The sequence below is a fragment of the Contarinia nasturtii genome, unplaced genomic scaffold (genome assembly GCF_009176525.2).
Source record: "Contarinia nasturtii isolate CC-2019 unplaced genomic scaffold, AAFC_CNas_1.1 Cnas_scaffold_285, whole genome shotgun sequence".
NCBI classification, from domain to species: domain Eukaryota; kingdom Metazoa; phylum Arthropoda; class Insecta; order Diptera; family Cecidomyiidae; genus Contarinia; species Contarinia nasturtii.
In genome coordinates, this window is record NW_022197640.1 from 1,932,675 (window position 1) to 1,955,744 (window position 23,070).

The 23,070-nt window shown below is 33.7% G+C and overlaps 1 protein-coding gene across 10 annotated transcripts in view; it reads left to right on the forward strand.

Annotated features, from left to right (window-relative positions):
- LOC116337855 (polypyrimidine tract-binding protein 1) overlaps nucleotides 1-23,070 on the forward strand; it is a 198,072-nt gene that overhangs the window by 100,263 nt on the left and 74,739 nt on the right. For 2 of the 10 annotated variants that reach the window (XM_031762791.1, XM_031762798.1), the window contains exons 1-2: nucleotides 12,147-12,782; nucleotides 13,882-13,958. The exons of 5 other annotated variants lie outside the window; for them this stretch is intronic. In XM_031762791.1, the coding sequence (XP_031618651.1) occupies nucleotides 13,956-13,958 (3 nt within the window). In that variant the 5' untranslated portion in view covers nucleotides 12,147-12,782; nucleotides 13,882-13,955. Of the gene's footprint in view, nucleotides 1-5,277; nucleotides 5,345-8,271; nucleotides 12,783-13,881; nucleotides 13,959-23,070 lie in introns of those variants that run through there. 3 more of the 10 variants (XM_031762801.1, XM_031762799.1, XM_031762800.1) reach the window with 3 other exon arrangements.

Here is a 23,070-nt window from a genome sequence, read left to right on the forward strand (position 1 = left end):
GTGAAATACATGTAACGATTTAAATTAGCAAAAGTACGAATTAATTTCAATTTCAGTTTGGCTGATATGTGAGTTTTGTGTAATATGCAACGTTGCTTCCACCACCTTTCTTTGTAACATTCCAACATGCTCTCAAAATTCATCCATACATAATGCAAAGCAAATGTAATTGTAGCAATGCGTTTCAATGGCGTACTATTTTTTAAATACACTTTACTTGAACTAAGCCAAATGATAGAGCATTGGAATCCCAATCCAGTGAATAGAATGCAAACGAAGCGCGTTCGTTCTCATCGAACATACAAGCGCGTACCATTTGAAAAGAAAGCAACCAAAGAAGAAAAAAAAAACGGAGAAAATTCCTCAATACAGAACAACAGAGCATATCCGTCTTTAGCATGGCATTGTTCGTCTCTTTTTTAGCGTTCGTGAATCGGATTGGACAAATTCCCCTACGTAAAAGCAACAAATATCGTTGTCTTGCTCATCGTTTCGCCGCTTCGGTCACCATATGCAATGATTGGTTGTTGTTGTCGTTGTCGTTACTGTGTGCTTTGCCATGCACTAGTTGCGCGTATTTGCGAAAAATCACAGACAACCTGTTACATGAGATAAATGAGGTTTTTGGCTTCGATTTGGCACATTTCACACCATTTGATATATGGCTCTTTTATTTGATGCCATTCGCGTTGCCCATGAACAAAAGTGACAAAGAGCGAAAGGATGTTCGATACAGCAATATATATATTTATAATTTAATAAACAGCTTTTCAATAAAAATGTCGAATATATATTTAAAAAAGTTACGTATAATATAAGGCTTAATACACACACATATGGAATAGAGATGAATGCGCGAGGACTTTCAATAACTTTAAATGGCACATTTTAATTTACTTGGAAGTAATGCTTGATGTATAAACATATTTCTGGCCCACATGGGTCCGCGGACAAACTGAGCAATTTCAATCAAAATTGTTGGAATTGAACTCAAAATCGACTTTTTAATATGCCAAATTTTAATCGCAGGACTTGATTTCGGCTAATAACGTACATTATACGTCTTCAAATTCCTATACAAAATTTTAGGAAAAACCTAATTTCCAGGGGAAATAATTTTCCATGACGAAGTTTCCAAAAACGCTTAGAAATAAAAAATAAGGTTTCAAGTTGATGGCTGATACCTCGTTTGAGTTACGCGTGTCACAAACAAACCAACCGAAAACGTTGTAAAAGCTTAATGATACATCAAGCACTACTGTTTTTTCACTAAATGAAAATTGAGAGCGAAGTGGAAGGTTTTTTTCAATTCAAAGTGGTCATAAATTAAGGATTAAAGTGGATGAAATGAAATAATAAATGGTACGTTTGTTATTAGGCGAACGATCCAATATCATCATGCGCCCACCAAATGAAATTATTAATTAAAACAGTCGTTGATTACAAGTTAATAACTACGTCGAAATAGTAAGTTCTTTGAGAAAAAAATATTCATTTTGAAAATCTCTCTCTTCCTCTACCTCTCGCTCAGAACAAAGAGATTTACATTTGTGTGTGTTAACATATACTCGGAAGTCTTTGATTAATTTATAATGAATTTGGTAGAATTTTACAATACCGTCATTACTTAATTGATTTCCATTCATGACTCTTCTGTAAGGCTTTTTTCTCTTTTCAATTTTAAAATTTCTGCCTTAAAATATGCGAACTGTTCATTTATATCAATTGCTATATCGAAAGTATATGCATATGCATGCAAAATGTGAAAAGTAAAATACCTATATTTGAGGTGCACACAATCATTAGTTAAATCATTGGTAATTGTAATTTGATTACAAGAAAATTCAAAAAAACATTGCCGTACTTTTTGCTCATCGTTGTGATTGTTCAGCAACCGATTACATTTTGTGATTTAGATTTGTGTGCGTTTTTAGAGGTGGGGAGCAAAAAGAATTCAATGGAATACTATGTATGGATGGTACTGCTGTGCAAATCGCCGAAACGTGAAATACCTGTTGGAGTTTATTTGAACTATTTACCTAAATAATGTGATTTCAATTACGAATGGTTAGCATCCTTTCTGCTTTTTCATTTGATCGCAATAAGCGGAAAATTCTCCGTTGCACCTAGTATACAAATTTAAATGTATTCGTGTGTGTGTCACTTTCTCTCTCTCTCTCTCTCTCTCTCTCTCTCTCTCTCTCTCTCTCTCGATTTCTCTAGTTCAAATATGCACTTTTCTCGTACACGATGACTGTAGTGTGTACAACAACGACAATTACGTTCATCAACGACGAAGAGCATACACCATAAAACAACGCGTGTATAATGCTTTATACCAAGTACCCCCCCCTCCCTCAACTCCTGCTCGAAAATATATCGAATGGCAAGTGAGAGAATCATAAATGTGCACGTAACGGCAATAGATAAATATGAATCGGTCGTAATGCGATTTAAGGACAAAAACTGCATACTGAAAACGATGGAGTGAAAGAGAGATAAATTTTTGCGCGCGCTTTATGCATTCAAGGAATAACGAACAAATGAGCGAACGAATGTACGTACAAAAACTACGTAAACATACGTGGAATACGCATCGCACGAAGTGACTGTGTGTGTGTGTCGAAGATAGAGACAGAGAGAGAGGGAGATAGTTGGAAAAATAAATATGGTCACGGACGAGTATTTTAGTACAATCATTCTGGTAAATGATAAGCACCAAGATACGTAGATAGACATGTGCTCGTATCTAATAAACCCTGATTGCTGTGAATTACATAACTGCAAACACTTTTGCAATGGCTACTTTTTGCAGTGCGACCTTTTGTGTTATTTACCATTCGGTGAGAGACAGATGAACGTGTACTTGTAATTTGCACCGCACGTTGCCACCGAAGAGTTATGTATGTACACAAAAGACTCGAACTGTGGAACAAGGAAAAAACTGCAACCATGAAAGATTGATAGAAAGAAAAAATCTGCATTACGTTCGGTAAACGTAACCGGTATGATTTTAACAAATGGGCAATTTGAATGAAACTGAAAATGTTGAGCTCGGCTGGAACGAATGCTGAGAAAGAAGCGCGTTTGCTGAAAAAAAAAATCCGTCGGCCGGTTACACTTACAACTATAATCCATATAAAATATTCTTAGTGTCGTTTTAAAAAGCGGTTAAGCGAAAACAGCAAAATCGAAAAATAAATTACCAACGAAAGAGAAAGAGAGACAGTAATCACGACATATAAATGGATAAAAAAGCCTCACATATTTAAACAAAAAAAAAAGATGGAATGCATTTATATTTACGATGTATGTGAAAATCGACGTACGTTACGTGCATTTCTTGTTATTTTTGTATTTAATTTATGTTTAACGTGAATCTTAGATTCACAGATCGATTTGGAGGGCTCTTCCGCCGTGGCACATTTCTTTTTTTGTGAATTCTTTGCAGGCATCTCCATATTTTTTGACAAGCACATATCGTGCAATTCGGTTGCACAAAATGACGAACATTCGATTCATTGAAATCAAGAAAAAAAAATCGGCGTACATAGTTGAAAAATGGCATTCAGAATGTTGATTGTTTGGTTCAACTCTTGGAACGGGATACACTCTTGTGTGACAACAAAATTTCCTCGTGCACGGATAAAATGCAATCAACACGTCATAGTTGCGTGCACAAAGCATTGATGAAAGCGTTTTCAATTTTAAGGCCTCTTGAATAATCACATAATAATCGTACGAGTTCGCCGTCATCACTGATAAAAGTTGTCGATGAGCAGATGAGCAACGGCGACAACAACAATACGCGTACTAACGAGAAAATAAGTAGCATCGTACAATTCTCGAGAAGCATTGGTAAAATGCAGTGTTGGTGGCGCATCAAGTATTAAACACATATTGAATTTATATACATATGGTTTAACTAAGCAAGATGTTCTTCAACCTGTAATACAATGATTAATCATTCGTTAAAATCTTTCGTGTACGCAAACACGGTTCACCGTGACAAGCAATAGCATAAGATTTGTGAACGAAGAAAAACATAGAAATAGAATTGGAAAAGAACGAATAGATAGATAGAATATGTTTGAAGCAAGTAAAATAAAAACCAAATAGAGAAAAAGTGTCAAGAAGCGAAAAGATTGAAAACTGAAGAGACCAGCAACATCAAAAATTGGTCTTGTGCTTTCAGTAAATGGTACGAAATGGAAAATGTGTACACGTAAATCATAAAGGGGAGAATAGTAGTCTGTATACGTGTATATGTTCCATTGAACGATGCATAGACGAAGCACACGGAATAGTACGGTTTAGTTTCAATACTAGAGGTTGCAATGCCACAATCGAATCGACCGACCGATGATAGGAAAAAGCGAATACAGATGAGAAAATATCAAAAGCGGAGCACAATCTATCGGTATAAGAGTCATATTCTGTTGCTTCGGTTGTTGTCGTTGTTTTGGCTGTTGCTGTTGCTGTTGTTGTTGTCGTCGGTGTCGTCAATGTGTTGCGTACGGTGTACTTTGGCTGTATTGTTGTTACCTCATCAGGGGAGATGAAGTGGATACTCGTTCGGCTTTTCATAACTTCTACACGTACACACGGTGAAAATGTTGTGTCGAGCATGAGAACGGTGATGATGACGACAGAGGCAACGGTGGCGGTAACAGCATAACGCCAACAAACCATGTATACAATGCATATACACCACACACAATTTGATGTTGGTACACGAATTAATTGAACAGCAGAACTTGTGGCTGTGCGCGAGACTGATTCGACGCAGTACCACTATCCACATACTCTTTTTCACTCTGTATGCCGATTTGTGCAATACTAGGTGGGTATGCCTGTTCTTTTCTATCATTACATATATTTTGCGTGTGAAACGCGTGAAACGAAACGATGATCAGTACTGGCAAATATTGTCGTTTCGGCAGTGCAGTACGAGCCAAATCTCCTTACTGTGTTCTCTGTGCGCGCTGTGTCCTATTCTATGTTCACTCTGTTTTTTCCGTGGGTACGACCGAGTATTATTATTCAATTTCACTTCAGTCTTCATACAGTCTTCGCTTTAACCCGTTCCAATCTGTCCGCCGCTCTTAAACACAACATCAAAATAACAGACAAAAATAACCTTTTTTGAACAACAACCAAAAAATAAAACAAATTCGTTTAAATAAATCGTTAAAATTAAATGAAACTAAATATTTAAAAAAAAATACACATCAAATTCATGAAAATAACAAAACAAAACTAAAAACTGATAAAAAAAAACACATAATCGAGATTTTTTGTTTGTTTGTAAACACATCATTCAATATCACTTCGCATAAAATCGGTACGAATAAGTAAATTGCAACAGTTGAATATCAAAACAACCAAAAAAAATTCTTATCCCAAAAATAATATCTATTGGAAAAATTTGATTTATTTATTAACACAACCAAATTGGCAAATGAATATTCTAAATTGACGCTGAAAAGCAAAATACACGCGTGAAATAAATAATAACAAACCGAATCCGAAATACAAGGGATAAATGCCGAGATCGAAATCATTGAAAATGTGATTCATTTCGGTCGATTTTAGTAAATCTCGCAAGCAAAATCCCAATTTTACAATTTGAATTTGTTATATACATTTAAACATTTTATCGCATTTTAAAAACATTGATTTTGATTTGAAATTTGAAATTGATAAAGTTGTGTTGTTTGTTCAGGTTCATGCTATAACTATAAAAAAAAGTATCGGTGCTACTGCAACCAAAATCGTTAGCTTGCGAAGAATATCCATAAGAGGGAGATCATCACATACAAGAGCTAAAAAGAGCATGTTTGTTAATTGTTGCTGCTTAATGGAGTAATTCATCACATATCAAAAAAAGAGCAAAAAAATATTATAAATATAACGTGTGCGACAATAAACCAGCGACAAGCATTCAACGGTTCAATACGCCACTAAATCATCATTTTTCAATCGACTTGTACTCGCTACTATCCTATCCTCGCTATTGCTGGTTTTTGCTGTCGGTTTTTGATTTCTTTAAACAGAAAAAAGACACATTTTCTTGCTACCACCCATACTTTCAATTTACTTGCCACTGTCGGTAAAAAACAGGCCGATGGTATAAAATAATAACAAAAGAAAAAAAACAGAAAAATAAACAATATCCAGATTCAGTCACATTCCATATCCATATCCTGTCTGTGCTCCTTGACACAAATAAATCATTTTTCATCTTTCTCCCACCACAATACAAACTCATTACTCAACTTAATCAGAATCATTCACACATCACAAAAAACACAATTCAACTATGAGCGAATAACGAAAAGCGTTTGCGAAGAAACAGTGCGCGCCCAATCGGAAGAAAATCCAAATAAAAAAAAAACAAACACATACACACATAACCACAACAATCAAAGCAACAACTTGTACTTTTGTGCTAACCACACACAGCATTCAATTAATTCAAATATATTTTAACTGAAAGCGCTAAGATAGGACATAAACGTACTCACATTCAAATAGATTTCAGTCAATCGCTTGAGCGAAAAGACGAAGGGAAAAGAATTTCACATATAATCAAGTAAATACTAACCGAGATTCTTTTTCTATATCGCTTTCGGCGCGTATTCGTTGCATTTTGCCAAAAAAAATTGACGACAGCCACGAATTTCTGTTTTGATTATGAATTGGATCAGAACAAAAAGCCAAAGGAAAGAGGTTTAGTCAAGCAAAACAAAAGCGAATTGACAAGTAAACATATTTAACGAACTCTGACAGCTTTACCACACATTTCATTGCATCGCGCGCGCTGTCGAGCTATGTAAATACTACAATAAAACATCAGAAGAGTTTACCAAAACAAAAAAAAGAAACAAACAAACGAAATACAGTTGTGAAAGAGTGCATTGAAAATAATAAATAGAATTGTTATTTAAATCGTATTAATTAAAAGAAAATTGATTTATTTATTTTTTTCGAATTCAAAGAAGTCACAATTTAATTTTTATGACTATCACGCGCCATTTGGTTCAAGCCCAGCGCGATTCGTCTCAAAATAATTGTGATCCGTTAAAGTAACAAATCAAAAACTGACTATTTTTCTTTGCAAATCTTAATTAAATAAGATTTTTATTTTAAAAATCAACAGAAAAGCGGAATAAACGTGAGTAAATTGCAATCACAAGACAAAAAAAGATCCGTTGTTCAAAAAAACATGAAATATAGAGAAAATAATTAAACCCTTGGTGAAAATAATTAAAATACAAAAAAAAAATCAGTGTTTAAGTTAAGAAATAATCATTTTAAGATCGGATTTAAAGGAAGAAAGAGAAAAGCCCGAAAAATAATCTAAACTGTTATCAACTATTTGAGGATTAAATATATCATTGAAAGATATCCAACTTATTTACACAATTTGAAGGGATAGAGAGAGAGAGAAAAGAAAATAACACACGAACACACAGACAAATCTAAGTAACCAAAGAATTTGAATTAAGCTGTAAGTAAATTGGTGCGTTTTTCAATTGAAAATCGAGTTTCATTTCTCAAATACTTTGTAGCAAGTGCGTAGTATTTACATATCATTCTCATAAATAATAATTATACACAAAAGAATTCATAAGAATTAATTAGTTTTAAACAAAAAAAAGTGAATCGATCGTCAGATTTTGTTTGCTCGAGTAGGATACACTGTTGCATACCGGCAAAATTTGATCAAACTTTTATCGACACCGAGACGTGTTGTCGCACATTCAATTTTTCATCGAGTTTTCATTACAAACTCTCCCCTTTCACATACAATCACACATACAAAGTAAAATCCAATAAAGCGAAACAATTTTATCGCATGTGCGCACACACATACACACAACTTGAGAAATTATTATTATTTTTTGGTGTGGATAACAATTAATTGAGACCATAAAATCTCTATTAAAAGAAATCACAGACATTTATATTATAAAAACAGACAAATTAAAGCCGAACAAAAGAAAGACTTAGGTAAATTTAGCACACGTAGTATAAATATTGTGAATAAATAAAATCAGAAGAAAAAAAAGTCTAGTGTGTTATTTACATGCACTTGATGTGTAAGAGTTTGAATTTATATATACAAATATATACATATTATATAGGTAAAGATTAATCATTTTTTTTAGGAGTATAAGATCAAGATCGCGTTTCGACAATCAAAATCATAGAATTAATTTTAACATACAAGAGATAATCTCAAAATCAAATATAAACCTAAGACAATCTTCTTCGCCAAATCTATACACTACGATATTCATACTCAATTTTCTGTGTTCTACGTCTATTTTCCCATCTCTTTTTTGATATTTAATCAAAGCAACAAGACTTTAAGAGAATAAAAAAATACATAATTGTTATACAACTTACAAGTCTCATACGAGCAATTTAAACCAGTGTAATATATATAATTGATAGATAATTGTACTTAATTGATAGGAAAACTTTTTTTTCTCTCGAATGTACTATAAGTATCAAAAGCACTGAGTACCCAAAAACATCCCTTTTCAATTTGGAGTTCTCTATAGCATATTGTCTAATGCAAAAAGAATATTCTTAAACAATCAAAATCATTTGCCATACCTCAATCAATTAACGTACCGAAAGCGCCACATTTTGAACGAACCACATAGTGCAAAGCGTAACATTGGGAAGCGCAAAGCACGCAATTTGCGTAGAGTTCGGAAAAAAAAATAAAAAAATATACAAATCATTCGGTTTATTAGCGAATATTTAAATAAAGTGAATTACAATCTTAAGAAATCTAATAAAGCAAAACGGAACAGATTTTTTATTTTGTTTTGCAAAATAACGTGAATCATTCAAGATTGGTAGAGACCAAACAAAATCCAGTACTAGCACACGATCGCCGACGACGACGACAAATACAGCGATTAAAAATAAGAATCGGGGCGAAATAATACTGTTGAAAAATTCAGAAAAATAAACAAGAATTTAATCTAGAGGGAATATATAGTGATATTTTTAAGTCAATATTAATTTATTATTGAGATAAAGGGCAACAGAAAACAGAAAGCAGAATATACATATAACAAGACATTTTTTTCTTCTCTTCTTCATCTTGTGTTAAGTGTGTATCTTGTCCGCTCGATCCCATTCTCATTCCAGATTTCACTTATTCTCTCATATAGTCAGTGAAATAAATATATACAAATATTGTACACGGATATTTCGCGGATAGCTAGTCAAAAGACCACGAAAGCGAACAAACGTGCAACCGAACACAAACTTTAAAATTTATCTGTGTTGGTGACCGTGTCTGTTGCGAACTCATTGCAAGAAGTCATATTTTCTTGAATTGTACATTTTCAAAAAAAATAAAGAAGGCAAGCAGTGATAGAAGAGAAAAAAAAAATTAAATAAAAGAAGGAAAAAAGAACAAGAAAAAAGAGAATATTTGTACATTTTTTCATATTTCAACACAAATAAATCAGAATCAACGTCATCTAAATGTGTATTTGGATAAGCGGCAAAACTCTCTAGTCAGAGAAAGACAACAACAAAAAAATATAAGAAGCAAATCGCACACACAAAATCCACACGAATACACAGGAACTAAGACAAAACGACGGCAGCCAACGCAGAATAAAAAAAACTGATAACTGATATTTTTTGTGTTTAACTGCTGCTCTTTCTGGCATTCACAAATACGTTAAACCGTATTGTTCAGTTGAGCTTGGAAGCGAAAAAAAATGCTTTTAAATAAACACAGCATTTTTGTTTTACGCTGTCATAAATAGAGAGAAGTTCTGATTTTCCGAGATCAAGTTCTGGAACACATAATATATTCTCGTCGGCGAGACGGTGTGCGTTGAATTCACATACAAACACACATCCCGCGCTAAGACCGTGTTCATTTGCGCGAAAGAGAGAAAACACAAGAGCAAAAAAAAACAAGCAGTGTTCCATACTAGTTGGTTGCTTTGTTTTGCATTTCTGCATTGCACCGTGTGCACTGGCATTGACTTCGTGTGTGCGTGCGTTTAGATAATTATTGAATACGTCAAACCGCCAATCGGCCGATTTCATTCACGCCATTGGCATCATTACAAACGAAGAAATTAAAAGCGAATCATAAGAGAAATTCGTTTCAAAGCATATTCTCGTTGTCTTAGAACGGCTAACCTCAGTTTGCGTTCGGTTTGGTGCACGTGTGGTAGTGTGTTTCTTTATATCTATAGTTAATTCGCGATTTCTTCAACAGCTTGCCAACATTGAAAAAAACTTTTGCGCGCAAGTGAAGAGCGAGTGGCAAAACAAAAAGAGAAACAGAAAAACGCAAAAGTAAAGTATTCGTAGCTGAGTTTCAAATAATAGCGAGCGAAAGAGGCAACCTTTTTTTCTTCTTCATCGTGTTCTTCAGAGAAAAAAAGAAGCAAAATAAAGAAACACCGATTGAAATAGAAGCATTTCGTATACATAAATACAAAATCACATTTGCAGACACTCGCCAAAAGTCGTGCATCAAATGAAGTTGCATTTGTGCAGTGAGTGAGAAAGAGTGAGAGAGAGAGAGAGAGAAAGAAAAAAATAAGAGGCAAAAACCGGTTTCGCTACACACGAACCTTGCATCTTCTTTCGCATCATTTGCTGCATTCTGTTCGTTGGCTTTTATAGCATTTGCATTGTGTGTATGCTTTGGATGGAATTTCTTCATACTTTTTCCTATTCGATTTAGCATCTTTATGCTCTAAACAGAAAGCAACAGTAAACACAAGATAAAGAATCGAACACACAATAATACAAATAAAAACGACGAAGAATAACAGAAACAACCAAACAACAACACATACGGCAAGAAAATATTATCGGTGCTTGTGTGTGCGCGCACACACGTACTTCTATTCGCGTTTAGAGCGACAGCACATAGGCATTTGCAATAGATGTTGCAAACGAACACGAAGAGGTGATTTTCATCGCGTATTCGAATTGGTTTATTCGTACATTTAGCTCGGTGTAGTCATTTATTTGGAACAATTTCTAATTGGTGCCAGTGCTCAAAACGGCGTGCCGATCGATTTTAAAACCACACTCAAATTACCAAAAAAAAAAAGTATCCACCACAATACATTTGTTGAATGTGTGAAGTGTTTGCAAATTTAACCATTCATTAAAATACGATTTCTTAGGTTTTATTTCATTTTTGTGCAAGAATTTTTCAAACGCGTTCAGTGCAATATCTATTATATCAAATCGTGATTGAAATAACAAAACAATTGAAAAAAAAAACAGCAACAACATATTTTTATCACAGATTGTAACAAACAAAAGAAAAATCGAAAATTAAATACACATAGGAATAGAAATACTTTGGCCAAAAATCGATTTGTATTCGGTACGAGGGAAAACTGTCAGGATTTAGAAAAAAGACCAAAAACAAAACAAATACACAATAGTACGGAAACAGAGAGAGAGTGAGAGAGAACCGAAATCTGAGGGATTCGTGTAACTAATCACTGTAATTGGATGTGTTATACTTGTCAACAATATCGCTTTTATGTGTTTGGTTTTGTTTTTATGTGCTCAATAAAACGAATCATAAGCGCATTCACAAAACAAAGTCAAATAATTTGCTTCCCCTGGTGAATTCACACAGTGGATGAAAAACCAAACAAGCATAACAAACACAGAACAGGCACGTGACGTCAAATCCATATTGCTATGCAACACATTTAATATCTAAATACCTGAAGAATATTTGAAATTTTGTCATTCCGGTAAACAGAGCACGTATCCAAAAGTGACAACTATTGTATTTTGATACGAGGGCAAAAGCATTTTGAAACCGGAATAAAAAAATAAAAAATAAAATAAAACAAAAGCAGCAGGCTAAACAGTATTCTAACAGAATTCATTTGTCTGGGTGACTGAGAGAATTAAAAACAAAAGAACAAAACTATTAATTTCACAACTGAAATAGAAACAAAGAATAAGAAATACGTAGTCTCAAAAGGAGAAAGTGTTGAACTGAAATTTAATTGAATTAAATCAAACAAAGAACGTTAAAATTTATTGAGAATTTTTGAACGAAAAAAGGTGGAAAATAGAAAAACGCACGATATAAAATATCACGACGTATTTTTCCGATAGCCTCGCAACACGTTCACTGTATGTGACACATCCGTTTGGTCGGTTCACATTAAGCGATTTTAATCCAAGTTTAGTTGTGTATCAGGCCAACGCATTTAGTACTTATCCAAATAATAGCCGAACACAAACAAACTTTTACAATCAAAATACCATCGACAATACTATCGTCAATACCGCCACTGCCACCATCTATTCGCATCATAACGCACGGAGCTCACAAACAAATCCCAATTTATACCCAAATCAATACTATTCATACGCATCCTATCCACTGAATCCTCATAATAATCGCAATTATTGTGTACACGATCAACAATACGGTAATCTTCGCATTAAAATAGAACCAAACGCCTTCACAAAGAGTACGCAATTGGTTATTGCAAAACGCGACACCAACGAAAAAACGTCGTCACACTTTAGCGCGACCAATATCCCAATCAATTCAAGGCAATTGCTAACCGATCCGATAGCAACGCAAGCAGCCATCGTGACATCAATAGCATCAACCACAGCCACATCGAATCATCAATCGATTTACTTGCTCAATAATCGCAGTGCAAATTTGTTCACAGACAACAATATTTCACACTTTGTGCATCTGTGCATATTAACGAACATTCAGGACGGTAATTGCAAATGTTGTTTTAATGATTTAAAACAAAATCAGAAAAACTAAGAGAAAGAGAGAGAAAACAAAAAAAAAAATACAAACACGATTGTTCAATAAAAAAATAGAGTAAATAGAAAGAAGAAAAAAAACTTTTTTTTTTTGGTTAAACACATAAATGAAATCAGATTGCATGAATTACATTCGATGCATCGGCATCAATTTTATCAAGTTTCCTAATCAATGCAGTCGGCCGAAAGCCTATTTTTAATTCAATTATTTCACTCAATTTAGAATGTTGAGCATTTTGCTGTTCATTCGAACATATCAAAAACACGAGATAAAAAAATTCAATTTATAGCTGGTTAAATCGCATATTTTAAATCAAATCAGCCAAATGCTCAACCTTGAATTATTCAACAATTACCGATTTAATTCATTTTGCCAAATCAACATTCTTGAAATAACTCTCTGACCATTTTCAATTTAACATTTAGATTCGTTCAAAATACCTTTCAATTTAACAATATCACACAATCTCTCTGATAACTGAACGATTCGAACGTGCTACGAATCATATGTATAATTTTGTCAAAATGTGCAATTAACATATAGAAATTAGAAACGAATTCAATCAATGCAATTAGCATTAATAATGGTCTTAATCACACACACAACAGATATATATTATGCTAGATATAATTGATATTGTGATGAGCCGAATCATTGCAAAGTTTGCTCACCTCCGCACATTCTTAATTTCGAGCATTATACATCATAGGCCGATTTTATGGTCATTTTTGGAAAGATTTCTCTCCAAAATAATCAACAATTCAATTCAAATCAATTCGTAACTTTCAAAAAAAAAAAAAAAAAATCACATGAAATGTGATCCACAACTTTATATGAACCTTATTTTTCTTTCAAAATGAACCAAAAATTGCCACATGTTCAATTATCTCTAGCAATGAATTCAATCTTTTTTTGTTTCTCCGTTGATTTTATTTAATTTTTGAGCGGAGTAGTTATTTTTCAATTGTTCGCGCTAATCAATATAAAAAAAAATCAGTTATAATAACGACAAAAAAAAACCCTACCCTTATAAACAAAAACGATAGACACCAGTCGAAACAGCATCAGTCGAAACTTCATCCCCAAAAAGAGCAGCCTCACATTCAACGGTAGAGAAACTATGGTAAGATATTTAATTCAATATCAAACATTTTAATTATTCGACACAATTTTCTGCAAAAAAAGGAAGAAGACGGATTGAATGCTATGAAATTTGTGCTGAAGTGTGTGTCAAATTGGCACATTTGAAGTGAATATTAAATAGCATTTTGGACAGTCTGTGAGCATCACTAACATTTCCTGGAAAAACCCTGTAATTGGTTCATTGTTTGAATACTTAGTTGGGTTTTTTTTTGCGTTGCATGTTTTTAATGTGAACTTTTATTCAGTTTGGAGACAATAATGCGATTTCAAAACGAGAACATATACAGAATGAGAGATGATGGTGTTCCTTTCTAAGTGCAAGCAAAAGTAATGAGTATCCACCGCTCATTTGTTAAATAACATACCGCACAATAAGCGAATGAAATTAAGAATGCAAGCGATGCAAACGGTAAAACAATCTGAGCAGATCACGAAGGGATGTAGATGAATAAAACGAAATGAAAAAGAATATTGCCAACACCAGCAATAGAACGGTGGTTATATTTATTTTAAAATATGAAGTACGCACAAACCTCATTATGGTATGTAACGCAGCAACAATATTGGAAATGATTATGTGCATCACGGTCCGGGTCCGCTATTAAGAATTAATTGTTTCGTTCAAACAATTATTTCATCTTGGAATAGTTCCTGTAAATTTTATGCTCAAGTTTCTTCTTTCACCAATTTACGCTTGTTTTCTCAATTTTATCGTCATCCATTAAAACGATCTTTCGTTCATGTTCTCGGTACTGAATTCATTCTCTTATTCCATTTATTCGTCTATGGCGGTGCTCTTTTTTTCTTCGACTTCACCTGTAAACAGCACAACGAGCCAATGTTTTCGCGCTTTTTATAAAGATACAGCGTACCAAAAAAAAAACACATACACACGCACAGGTGCATATACAACATAGAAAAAATTACACCGTGGATGGTAATGCACAATGTTTTAATTATTTCAATTGAATTTTTGGTCATGGTTCTGCATCTTAGCGCCACGCATGGAATAACAAATCGTTACAAGCGCACCGAAATAGACATTTTTTTTCTGCTGAAATTACTGCTGCATTCACTACATGGTCCATAGAAGATTAAAAAAAAAAAAACCAAATTACTTATCAGAACGGAAACGTTATAAAGATTATTGTCTGTTTATTGCACATCTATCGATTCCATAAATTTCTCTTTTTTTTTCTTCCGACTACATTTAATGGTCTTTATTCTCGACACTGCATTTTCGCCGTTTGGTTCGCTCTTTTTTCTTTCATCCAGAATTCCATAATTTCCTGAACGAACGGAAATATATTGTATCGATAACGGTGCACTGAATGGATATATTCATGATTTTTTTCTTCTTCTATTTCTTCCTCTTTCTCTCTTTCCGTGCATGTAAAATAATCATTATAATGAACATGCTTATGTAAATCGATCATATTTCTATATATTTTTGTGCACAAGAATAAATCTCAAATATTAAACCGATATAAATTGTAGAAGTCGATATGAGTTGCAATTTTTAAAAATACCCAGTTTTGTTCCGTATTTGAATCGATTTTTTCTCTATCGTTCGTTTGATTGTCGACAAACTAAAGAAGGATCGAAAAAAATCCACACAGCAAATAGCTGGAGAGATAAAGAGCAAGTGTACTGAACGCACCTTGTTTTCATAATAAAAGATATAATGCTTGGCAAAAGTAAATGTAATAAAAGCGCAACGTGAACGTCGTCGCGTTAATTTATAAAAATAAAATGGCCTTCCGTTTTTGTTTAACGTATATAGTGTATAAGTAAAAAAAAAGTGCAATTAAAGATGACCAGACCGCGGTTATTTAATTAAAACTCGAGAAGATGAAAAAATACAGAGAAATGAAGAACAACTCATTCATTTGTACAGTCTAATATTTGCCATTTGTAATTGTGTTGTATTTTTATGTGTGCGCGCGTCACACAGCCGAAGCAGGCACATTTTCATAAGAACGAAGAGTGTGACATCTTTTGTTGTCTCCGTGCTACATTCCAGTTTTTATCACGACTTTGTTTGTGAGTAATTTAAATTTTTCGCCCTTGTTGGCTCCTTTGTTTGTACAGTGTGAGCGTTGAGTTAGCCGCAAAGTAACTGAACTAATTTCAACACGTATGCGCTAGGGGCTTAATACGGCAAAAAAATTCACAGGAATTCACGTAAATTCACAATTTTGAATCGAGTGGTTATTGATGAGTTCGGTGAATTCGTGTGAATAGAATGAAATGTGTCAAATTATTAAAGTGAGGTTATGATAACCGCAATATTTTTTAATTTATTATTTTTTAAATATTTCCGATTGTTCTTGATAGAAAATCGCTCAAAATTGAAAATAAAATTAATTTTTATTAAAAAAAATATAAAAAACATTTACAATTTTGTTACACAAAATATAAATATTGCAGTAATTGCCAGCAGAAACTATTCACCACTATCTCACATATTTGAATGAAATCGCCATAGAATTCACCGGAATTCATTCGTTTGCAGAAAAATTCAGTTAATTTAGATATTATTATAGAATTCAGTCGTTGAAAATTTTGAATTAAGCCCCTAGCGTATGCGTAAATAAATACTGAAAAAGAATAAATACATCAATGACAACGACAAATTGTCAACGCTCAATTATTTCGAAAATAAATATTGAACATTTGTATTGCTGAGACTTTTTTTCGAAAATCACTTTGTCCACCTTAAATATCATGCAATAATTTAACAAGATACAACAACAATTCGTATAAGGCTGGAAAGTGTTCAATATATCGCCGCTTCAAAAATTCGAATTTTTCGTTAAATAAAAACTACATAAAATGTGATTAGGCTTTAATACCGGACTTTCAACGTCAAAACATTCACATCCCTAGTGAAAAATCAAAAAAAAATTCAAGCCGCCACTGCGAAAGTGGTCTGACGCCAATGAAAAAAAATTGTTGTTCCAAGACGATGCATAAAATATTATTTATATCAATATTATAAATGTTTGCACCACTCTTTTTAACCACTTTTGCAAATTGAGGTATAATCATGAAAGTTGTGCTTTAAATTCGTCAATTATTTTGTTTTTCGGTTTAAATAAAGAGCAATAAGCTCGAAGTGGCAACGATTTTCTAGCGAATATACAATTACAACAGCGAAAAAGGCAAAAGAAACATAAAGTTTTAGCTGTATTTAAATTTTGTTTGGCTTGAAGGTATACATTGTTGTCATGGGTTGCGCAACAATGATTGAAGCACAAATAATGCGGTGTCACTCGATCTTTCAAATCACTTGATGTCGATGCCCATGCAAATATTGAATTGAAACCAATGTATGATCTATAAACCCTTAAAATGTCACCACTAGTGAAAATATTAACCATATAAATTTCGTTTGTTTTATCTTCTTATCGAGCACAAAATCTTATGTTCTAATCGCTTTGTATGTGTACGAATTAATTACAAATTGTGACAAATGTGTTTAAATTGTTTTTTGAGTGAAGAGGATGTGAAGAAGAAAAGTAAACATTGGGCGAAAACAAATGTGTGCAAATTCTACTTTGAATGGATGTTCTGCGCACAGAGAGAGAGAGAGAGAGAGAGAGAGAGCGAGAGAGAGAGGGAGGGAGTGAGATCTCATTCAGAACCGTCAAGTTTCTCGCATTTTCAATGTGAATTTACGAGAGTGAAAAGCACACATTCAAACACACATACAAAGTAAGGCAATTTCGTGAATCCAAATTTCCTTCTGTCTGTGGGCCCATTTCCGCCGAATCGTGTGCCAGCCATACAGAACTGAAGTCAAATGCGCGGAATGTGCATTCATGAATTGGTTTTTAGATGAAATTACTTGGTAATCAAATTAGTTGAACAGAATTTGTATGTGTACATATTGTTTGTGGTTACCGTAAAACAACTGAAACTAATCATCATCATTCGACGCATGACCAATTGATAAGGGCACACGCATGTTTCGATTGGTATTTTTCAATATTTGAATAAATTATAATACACAATGCACATACTTACCTTTTACGGTGGCGACACCGATAACAATTTAATGGCTCAAAGAGATTGTTTCATTTATTTATTTGAGGTTTTAAAGTCTACCTAAAGCAGGACGACAGTACAATAGTTATGCTTGGAAAAGAGTGGAATATACCCTCATTAAAAATTTCATTTTTTTTTTTATAAACTTCAACTCACTTTATTGTGTGCGATGCGGTTGAGTTGTATAAATTACAATAGATATTGGAAAAATGCCATAAATTGAATTGTGAGGCCCGATTCGCTTCGGCAGCGATAATTGATTGGTGAAATTGTGTCCATGTATGTGGGCACAGTGATGTCTTTTTCGTGGTTTCACTTACAATTATGCCTGAACATATATACGTAAATGGATCGATTTTCCTTCGGCTTTAAACAATCTATTTCGATTGCACTCCATTCGATTGATTTCTATTTATTCAGATGGTTTATTTTAAATGTTATTGATTTCTGTAGGCACTATTTTCATCAAAATTAATATCAATTGGGAATATATATTTTTTAAATACATCGTTTTATTTTGTTCGTTTATCTGTTATGCAGTTTTTCGCCAATTTGTTTGTGAAAAATACATTCATACCTTTCGGCAGTCGAAGCAAAATGCATGGAATTTATTAACTTTTTAATGCATGATGCACATTTCCTACATATTTACAATGCCATCGAATCAGAACACTTCATCGTGCTCCATGGAATTCGAATAACTTTTATTTGGCATTGTAAAAATTCAGCCAATAAAAATTGACAACTTCATAAACATGTGAGACCTGACATCATCTCTGTACCTCCCTGCTCTCTTTTTCTCATCTCTCTGTATGAGTTTGTAAAATCAAGTACATAAAAACGCAACCATTTGAATTAACTATTTACTAGGACTATAAGTGAGCGTGTTGACAGGATGTTTTATGTTAGGAATGAATGGCAAATGTCTTCGTTGGCTTTTCCATTACACGCAAAAACTTTAATATCATCAACATTACCAAAACAAGTTTTTTATGTTTATTTTCTTCTCTTTTTTTTTTTTTGCTTCTGTGAAAATCGTTACATCCCTTTGCTGTTACTTCTGCTTTAAATGTTTCGTTTCGTTTCGCTCTGTTTTTATTTATTTATCGAATTCAACAGTTTCACAGTCGGTTGCTGACAAACACATTTCCAAATAGCAAATAGCGTGCATTCAGTCGCTTTATTACGTTTTGCGGTAATAAAACAAACTGAATAATATGTGTTTTTGTGTCGAACGGATTTGGTTTCACGTACATCATTACACACATACGTAAAACGTAACTAAATATGATAGTGCGGTATTTTTGGCTTTAAATTGAGTCTCTCTTTTGCTTTGTCTCTCTCTCTCTTTGTCTATCGCACTTGATCAGTCTGCTTCTGTATCGGTATCTCTTGGTGCACGCTCTCGCTTCACCGATAGATGGGACATACACTATATGTTTCTATACGTTTTTTTACTGTTTTAGAGAGTACTCTTTCTCTCATCCCTCTGTAGTTTGCTTTTCACTCTCTTATCTCAGGCGAAAAATTGAAATTGCAGAAAAGTTGTCAAAAAATGACAAAAAGAAAAACTGAGCGAAAATCACGAGGCATGGAAGCCAACTGAATACCGAATAACAAATAATATGTTTCGTTTGTTGCCTTTGAGCGGTTTGAAAACAGTTCATGATAGATTTGTGCAGTTATAAACAATGATGCTGCTGGCTTGATGAAATGTATTCATGCTTAAAACTCGACATAAATCCAAACCAAATGCAATCCCCAAGTTTGATGAGCAGTGAATATTCGCGTGCTGTTATTGTTGCTGCTGCAACCGAATCATAATAAACATTTGCTCAGCAATTTCAATGATACAGACAAGGGTTTCATGTTTAAAACACAAAAATGTACGCAGTTTTCCAGTGTGAAACACATCCGCTGCCAACGATTATTTAAAGAGAAGGGGATGAGCGTGATATAAAGAGAGATAGAAAGGCTATCCGGTTTATCAAAGAATTTTATTTGATCTATTTTCCAGCCAAGCACCATTGAATTATTTCCGCCGGATATGTGCATGGTTTTTATTTAGCCTTAATTCAATGGAAATTAACTCTAACCGCTCAATCAAACAATAACAAACTTATTATTTTATGAACTGAAATCTGTAAATGTTGACATTATTATTATTAATCAATGTGGTAGTTTTGAAAACGTTTGTAATGTATTGAATTGACGAGAATTGACCAAATATTTGATGATATATTCAGTAGTATGAATGAATTTGAAAATGAACATTGGTGTAACCATCAACGGCGTTATTATTTATGACGATTTTAAGCATTTAACAGAACGTCTGCACTAAAATTAGCCACTCGGTTCAACAGCCTGTTTCGGTACGACTCATATCTATACACATCAAGAAAAAGAGAGCAACCAAAAAAAAACATACACAAACGTATGAGCCATTCACAAACTGGCGACAACCGCTTCCAATTTTAAACAACACGAACGATATTTGATTTCAATAACAACTGAACACAAAGTGGTCAAATGTGTTCGGTTTCACTGGTGAGAGTTTTCCGAGTGCTATTTCAATGAAATGACATACGTGTCGTGTATGAATTTGTGGGGCAACGTAAACCGTCGTCCTTTTTTTCGTTTTTGGTGGAAAAAGGCGAATTCACTTGTTTGGAAAAAATTCATCATGATGTGTGTGTGTGTTTTGTGTATTTATGTGGCTTTTGTAAGAAAAATGAAATAGATGCATCCAAGTAGAAAATTAAAGCAATGCGAACAATTTCAACCAAATTCATTGTCAGTAAAAGAAACGGTATGCACCTACAAGCGGTCAAATTGAATGTTTGTATTGTATTTCTCCCTTCATCTCTCTCTCTCTCTCTCTCTCTCTCTATTTTTCTATGTTTATGTGTTCAGTTCACTTCATGCGAGATTATTCTAGTTCTGGTGTGACGCACGCAATTTTTCAAACGCTTTCAAGCTTTGGTTTCGGTTTTATATTTATTTTTGGCCAACTCGAGAAATGAATTAAATGAAAACTTCACATGTTTGATGCAATAGAATGGGGTACAGGGAAGCAAACGGGACAAACAAAAAATTGTGAACGGATGTTATGCTATTCTCTGACGTTCATTTCGACAAGTATATGGCATTTTCAGTTTTGGGCGCGTGCATGTGAATTTTTGCCCATAAACGACGGTGAAATACACGTGCATGAAGTCCGTAAAACATAGCGGCACCGAACGAATAACCGAAATATACGATGAACAATGGCGTTGAAAGTTATGTGTATTTGTTTTTCATTACAAAATGTGTTCGGCATTCAGCAGGCTCTTCATAAAAGCTCTGTGAAACATAACCGAATAAAACAGAGCTCATACATTCAATGAATTCACCGACGTTAGTCATATGAGAGTTGAAGGGACAGAGAACGAGACAGAGTGAATAGTGAATGCCTTCGTTCTCGACAATGTGCGCCCCGTACATACACACGAAAACTTTTCATTACTTTTGATGATGATTATTACTGTGCTATGATTGTTATTCTGCTAGATTATCTATATTAGTTATGTTTATGGTTGAGTGCAGTGTAAATAGCGACATGCATACTGAAACAAGAGGCACACAAAAACATCCAGTGCTTAATTCAGCATTCCATTGAGCTGCCGAAACTGAAACTTTTCACCATGAAAAACTATTCATGCACTCACACGCCGATAATAAAGCGAGAAAACATTAAAAAGAAAACAACATGTCGCTTTATACACATTCAACACAACGAACGACAGACAGACAGAGATGGAACGAATGAAAAATAGTGAAACGAAAACTTTATCGCATTTTATGTGAGCTTATCATGAACCCATTTCATAGTGGCAAAGGCACAAATACAAGCCCATACCATTCATATGGGACCCATTCTCTATTTTATACAATTTCTTTCTTGCTCTTTCTCTCTACAATCGACCTATGTGGAATTGCAGACGGGCAGAGAGTATCGAGTGCAGTTATAGCTGAAGGAAATATAATGCCGCCATTTTTGCCTAACCTGTCGTGCGGTTAAAACATATGGCTATCAACAAAACGAAACAGATCCCAAGCTAGAACCAAGCCAAAAGTGTATGCCTGTGCAGTGGCCTGACTGCTTGCTTGCTTGCTTGCGGACACAATATCTTGTTTACATTGTTTTAATTTAACTTTGAATGTGCAATGTGCAAAGTACTTTTGCTTATAAATAACCACCACATATACATATAGTTTTTTTTAGTATATCATGGAGGGATATTTTTCATGAAATACCTATTTGAATACAGTATTGTCTCTGCCATTCATCACGCAAAACCATAAGAGCTTTTATTAAATGGAGCGTTTACATCAATTTATACAAATTTAAATTAATTTAATCAAAACTAGCCATGGCAAAACTGTATTCAGGGAACTTTGTTATTTCGTTTATCAGTCACACTTTTTTGGCTCGATTGAATACCTATAAGTATACTGATTAAATTATGAACTCTGATAAATTGTATTTGCAACCTAAAAAAAAAAACAACTTCATTTAATCATGATGACAAATTATTGTATCAACATTCAAACGTGTCATATTCCTTTTTGCATTTTTTATCACTCTTTTCGTAGCGAAAAAACAATTCAATGGAAAATCCACTAATCTAAATTTCACAATAATAATTCTATAGTTTTCTACTTAACTGACGATAATTTTGACAAGATCAAAGTTGAACGTTTTAAAAGAAAAAAATAATTGGCTCATAAAATTTCGCTGAAAAAAAAAACTAGAAACAGCAATTTGAGGCATTTAATATCTGTGTATGTGGACGTTTATGAAATCTTTATAAACAATTAAACCGCTACTAAAACTGAATAATTCAGAAATAGTTGTGAACGACGGCTTTATACGATTAAAAGACATTTGTTTTACTTTTTTTTAATTTTATGAAACATACCGTCTTTGATGATTTATAGAAATAATTTTCATTATTTATTCGACAATGAATGATACTTTCCTTGTGTGAAATATAAATGGC